We start from the raw sequence: 5,968 nt of genomic DNA, 5'->3' as shown, positions 1-5,968 counted from the left end.
AGCTGTGTTTCATCTAGGAGAGCTCCCAAAGTGGGAAGAGCTTGGGAAGAGTATCTTCTTTTTACCATCTTGCATGGGCATGTGCTTATTACTGGCAGAGGTTGTACAAGTGAGGGAGATAAGAAAAGGAATGTTTGCTCCAGGATGCCTCTTCATTGTTCTGGGTTGAAACCCCCTTCCAGCTCCCAGCATTCCCACAAGCTAACAGCAGCAAAAAGGACAACTGCCTCCCGTGTTGTCTATTTCAGTATCGCCTCTGTTGGAACGCAGTGGGGAACACTGGTATTTCAGCATGGCACGGGCACTGCCCCATCATGCACCAAAATGAGCACAAACAGTCCAGGATGCCTCTTCATTGTTCTGGGTTGAAACCCCCTTCCAGCTCCCAGCATTCCCACAAGCTAACAGCAGCAAAAAGGACAACTGCCTCCCGTGTTGTCTATTTCAGTATCGCCTCTGTTGGAACGCAGTGGGGAACACTGGTATTTCAGCATGGCACGGGCACTGCCCCATCATGCACCAAAATGAGCACAAACAGCTCCTCAGCAATGAAAATTACTCATGAAGGTTGAGTTCTTGGAAGGAAAGTTTGTCAGCAGAAACAATTCCCTGTTCTAGCACCTTTCCAGAATTATCTTTGGCTAATACGGTGCCTGAATTTAGAAATTCACCCTTTGAAATGCCCTTCAGCTCATATGAAGCTCATATGAACATATGTTTTGAAGTGAAACACTTTGTGTAGATAAAGCAGAAAATTAGAAGGAACTTGGAGTGGGGGGAGTGACTAGAAAGATAATAATTCAACTTTAACCTGCTTGAAAAGAGCTAAAAGAGCTGACCTGCAATCTCTTCTGTGTTTGGATGTATCGTGGACCATGGAGCTGAGCACAACAACCCCAGCGCAGCCCTTCTCTCTTCTCCCAAGCTCTTAACCTTGACTTCTCAAGGATTGTTTATGGTGTGTATTACTGGGACATTCAGGCACCTCTTGTGGCTTCCCACTGTAAATACCAAGCAAACAAACTCTCCAATTTATTAATCAATTAATTAGATACAATATATTTATGGCTACCGCAGGTCCACAGTAATTTGTTCTAACAAGATGCTAGGCTGCAGTGAAAAACAATGGGATGTGGTGTCACAGTTCTCCTTCCTAAGGAGAATCCTCTTCCTAAGCAAAGGTGGTGGCATTTATTTAATGGAACAGCTAACGTTTCCTCTGGAATTTGAACTTGTAAATAGCTGGCCCATTTGTTGTCTCTTTCTTCACCTTCACTTTATGAGTTTTGTCCTGGAAAAAAGAACAAGAAAAACATATTTGCTGCCAGGTAAGAAAAAATAACCCAGCCTCCTATCAGTAAGAAAATCCTAGTGCGGGACTGACAAGGCATTAGTGAAAAATGACAAGGAATAGTGGAAAATTCCAACCTTTTAGCTGGGAATTGTATTTCTGCCTGTTCTTTCCACCTTTAGGTTGTCAGGCACGATCTGGTTTGTTCACAAACTGCTGGCATGGTAAGACTTGGACTAGTAGATATAATTTACTAGCTATGGCAGGAATGCTTCATCTCCTCACTTTTTCCGTACTAAAAGAGGATTACTTACTCTTAGGAGTTATCTGGAAGTGTCAGTATAAAATCAGAGTGAAGAAACACACCATACAAAACTAGACCTAAGTACCTTAACAAAGCAGATTTCAAGAACCAGAACTAAATCCCTCACCAAAAGATCTTTACGTGTCTGGATCTTCTGTGCAACAACAAACATGGCCTTTTCTCTTTCAATGCGTTGCTTCAGGAGGTCGTACTGATTCTTCCTTTGCTGGGCTAATTTCTGGAGGAACAAAAATAGAAGCTGTTTTAAGACAGAAAGGAACAAGACACCGTGGTCTATAACCGACCTATTTTGAGGCACTTAGACCTCACAAGCATTTTGTACATTTTAAAATCATAATCATATGAAAGAACACTGCTTCGATTCTGTGGCTGGATTCCAGAGAACCATTTTTAACATCTTGATTTCAAGGTTTTCTAGTTAAAACTCAATTCTTTGTTCTTGTTTTAATCTCCTAAAGCCTCAAATCTCTTCTAACCTAGTTTAGGTGCTGTGTAACCTTGTTCAGTACGTGGCTGGAATTTCATTCTTCTCAGTCCTTTTAATTTCAATGTTAAGTGGAAGATTGAACTCCCCAACAAAAGGCCAGTTTATACAGAGAAGGGGAAGCTAAAGGGAAAGACCAGAGACCAATTCCTGAAATGCTTAAAAATAGCAGAGAGGCTTCTCAAAATGCAACTTGTTTGGTCACGTTTACCTCCTGTGAGTGGATGGCTTTCCCAGCACAAAATTGGTATTACTGCAGGTGTGATTGAAGTAATTAAATTAAGGGGAACAAATCCCAACATGCTTAAAATGACTCAGATATTTAGAGGAGAAAACCTGTCAGTCTGCGACTTGTCCAACTGCTTTCCTGACAAGCCAAACTGAGAAAGCTGGCAGGAGGAAAGGGACCACAGGGTGTTTGTTATCTGACATCTGATTTGGGAAAAAAACAGGTTACAAATTTACCAACTGGCAATTTGAAATGTTGTTTTTAACCTTACACAGACCAAATCAAGCTCATGGGACTACCCAATATTCTGAATTAAGTGGTATTTACAGTGTTAAAGCTGAGTGTAGCTACTTCTAAGACAGAAATGTTGTGATAATAGAACATCAGAATCAAAAGGTGGATTGCATAAGCAATGCAACCTGAAGAGCCATGAAACACTTAATATTAGGAAAGCTGGGAAGTGATTATAGCTTAAATGGTTTTTAAGGAGAAAACGAGAGAGACACATCCTGAATCTTAAGCCTCAGAATCTCAGGCTCAGAACCTAACTAAAAAACACTGAAAGATCAGAAACCTAACAACAGATACATCTATATTGGAATAAGCTTCTTCACATCCCTATTCAGGGATGAAAGGGTTTTTGGGTAGGTGTGAGGGGAGACTTAACAGGAGATGCTGCAAATAATCACACTTAAACTGCAGCAATTTAATGGAAAGATAGTCCCATAGGTGTATGTCGTGTAACAGATGAGTAATCTATCAGTTTTGCCAAGGAAGCTGCCTAATCAGATCTATACCATTCTGTTCTAGCCTATAAATCACAGTTCTTGATTTATAACCCACAGTGGACTGGGATACCAGTAAACAAGTTCTCTATGTCAGTGCAGGAGAAGATTTGACTGTAGGCTCCAGGCACTTGATGATTAAGTGACATCCACCACAGCCTCGTGTCACCAGCGTAAGTTTCAAGACAACAGAAAAACTTTGTTCCCCTCCACAACGGTCCAAGGAATCCCCTTCAGTGCTTATTATCTAAAAGATGAAAACATTAAGAAAACTGCAGTAGAAATAGTGGCAGTACCTTTAAGTGGAGAGGATCAGTAGCTCCTTTCAGTGCCTCTTTCTGCAGCGTTGCGATGGTTGGTCGGTTGTACACTCTATTGACGAGCTCCGGAAGAGTACCCAGATGAGTTGCAATATCAAACTCCTGAACTGTAAATAACAAGAAATTTAGGATAAACTCCCATGGTCCAGTGCCCAGCAAACCTTCCTAACAGGTAGCTTAAGAGCTGCCAGTGATGTAAGTCCTAGCAGCACAGCTCCTGCAAAACTGAGGTCTTCTCTAGTAATCAAAATTGATTTCTAGAGCACCAAATTATTATTCCCGGGAAAAATGATATTTTTTTTATGGTAATGGAATGAAGAAAGCACCATTTTATCTTAAACAGCCAACAAGAAAACAGAACAAGTTTTCTGCTACAACCTATTTAAATTATAGAATCTGAGAATGGTTTGTTGTTGGAAGGGACCTTAAAGCTCATCCAGCTCCAACCCCCTGCCGCGGGCAGGGACACCTTCCACTAGAGCAGGTTGCTCCAAGCCCCTGTGTCCAACCTGGCCTTGAACACTGCCAGGGATGGGGCAGCCACAGCTTCTCTGGGCACCCTGTGCCAGCACCTCAGCACCCTCACAGGGAAGAGCTTCTGCCCAACAGCTCATCTCAGTCTCCCCTCTGGCAGGTTCAAGCCATTCCCCTTGGCCTGTCCCTAAAGGCCCTTGTCCAAAGCCCCTCTCCAGGTTTCCTGTAGCCCCTTTAGGCACCGGAGCTGCTCTAAGGTGTCCCCTTCAGGAGCCTTCTCTTCTCCAGCTGCCCCAGCCCAGCTCTCTCAGCCTGGCTCCAGAGCAGAGCTGCTCCAGCCCTCGCAGCATCTTACCTTCTTTTTTGGTATCAAAGAAGAACACGTGCTTGTTGGGATTCTTCCCCTCCGCATCCAGCAGATGGAGCTCCGACTTCAGCCTCTCGATTTTCTGCAGGAAGGAAGTTAATTTGTTTTGCCAAACATCCGTGACAAGGTAAATAATGTCTCCCTGTTTGTTTCTCAAGCATCCGAACTCTTCCTTCCTTTTTAATCCCTGAAAATACATCTAGTCTACATTTATGTATCTAGTCTATATTTATGTCATGTCTTCATAACCTTTTGAGTAGAGGTTACCAGTAATTTCTGGTGTTACCCAGCTGCACAGGTACAAATCAATTTTCACATCAGTAAGTTACCTGTTTGGCAGACAAAGCAGCAATGATCACCATGAAATCACTAGCAAAAGTATGAAGGCAAATTCAAAGCTGTCTCTTTAACTTCATTATCTGCAGTGATGGTGTGTGGATCACTATCAGAGCATAAAGCATGTCCAGAAGTGGGTTGGATTTCTGTTGATTGCCTGTCTACTGTATTCAATTCACTTCTGTAACAATAATTCTCAATTCTTTATAAAGACTAGAAGCAAGAGTACATATTTAGTGTCTGAAATGTCCATAAATATTTGCCATGTTTACCTTTACGTTTTATACACAGTGACATTTCCATCTACTATTTCCACTATTACACAAATCAGACCTCACTAAACATAAATCCCACAGCCAACAACAACACAATAACAGAACAATTCTGAGCAAACACTAAAAAAAGTGAAGTATTACCTTGGCTTCTGCCACTCTCTTCATCTCCACATATTTTATATCCTGTGTCCTCATCAGTTTGACCTGTTCAGGGGTCACTTCATCCTTTGGCAGCTTCTTTATATGAACTCCATCCTAAAACCAGAAAGTACAGTACATACAGGTACTATTCAGCTGTGGGTCCTAACAATAAGACCAAAAGATTCTTTTTGTCCTTTGCCCCTCATGTTCTTCAGTGCTTTCCATAGGCACCAACCCAGGTCTACTAATCTATTTATTAATTTATAATTCAAACCAAACGAAGGCAGAGGAAAAATGATGTTACAGCAACAGAGTATAACCCTGCTTGAAGGCAGTTTAGTTTCTCACCTTCAGCTCAGCACGTATCATTTTGAAGTAGAACTCATCAGGATTCTTGTCCAGAGCTTTCTTTTGAAGTGCTCTGAGGGCATTCTGCTTCTTGTGATAGTCACTAGGAGAGAAAACCAACAAAACCAAACCAACCCATAGGTGTTGTTCAGCAGTTTCTCCATGTTCACAGTCCCTGACGAGAGGCCAAGTCCTTCAAAGTGATGCTCAGATCTTTGAGACACCAACAAATGACTACAGCTTTACAGTTTATTCCTTAACTAAGCTAGAAATGAATATTATCCAACAACAGGACATGGAAATGCAGTCACCCGTTCTGCAAAGCTCACCGAGCTGCTCAGGCCTCACAGAATCAGGCATTACTGATGGAATATGATGCTTCTAAGTTTTGATTAACCACAAGACCGACTTTGCAGCCTTCACCCTCCACGTTCCCTTTCCCCCGGCTCAGCCACGGGGATATTCCAGCGTGTGTTACCCCTGGCTGTAGGCAGACCCGTGCAAGGCGGGATCGGGAACACCGGCTCTTGTGCCGGACCCCTCCGCCGGGAGGCAACGCTCCGGTGATGTCCGGACTCTCCCCCCACCCAGCA

The 5,968-nt window shown here is 42.7% G+C and overlaps 1 protein-coding gene across 1 annotated transcript in view; it reads right to left on the bottom strand.

Annotated features, from left to right (window-relative positions):
- Positions 1-1,034: 1,034 nt before the first annotated feature.
- The window catches only part of UTP11L (UTP11-like, U3 small nucleolar ribonucleoprotein (yeast)), a gene marked incomplete at its 5' end in the record, with an annotated part of 5,072 nt that continues 138 nt past the window's right edge, over positions 1,035-5,968 (bottom strand). Inside the window, 6 exons of the mRNA XM_010009242.1 lie at positions 1,035-1,291; positions 1,723-1,833; positions 3,411-3,541; positions 4,264-4,357; positions 5,028-5,141; positions 5,376-5,478. Of these exons, the coding sequence (XP_010007544.1) occupies positions 1,208-1,291; positions 1,723-1,833; positions 3,411-3,541; positions 4,264-4,357; positions 5,028-5,141; positions 5,376-5,478 (637 nt within the window). The remainder of the gene's footprint in view (positions 1,292-1,722; positions 1,834-3,410; positions 3,542-4,263; positions 4,358-5,027; positions 5,142-5,375; positions 5,479-5,968) is intronic.

This window comes from Nestor notabilis, unplaced genomic scaffold, assembly GCF_000696875.1.
Source record: "Nestor notabilis isolate BGI_N333 unplaced genomic scaffold, ASM69687v1 scaffold28772, whole genome shotgun sequence".
Classification (NCBI taxonomy): domain Eukaryota; kingdom Metazoa; phylum Chordata; class Aves; order Psittaciformes; family Psittacidae; genus Nestor; species Nestor notabilis.
The sequence above is the reverse complement of the archived record's forward strand: the minus strand, read 5'-3'. Positions and strand labels throughout refer to the sequence as shown.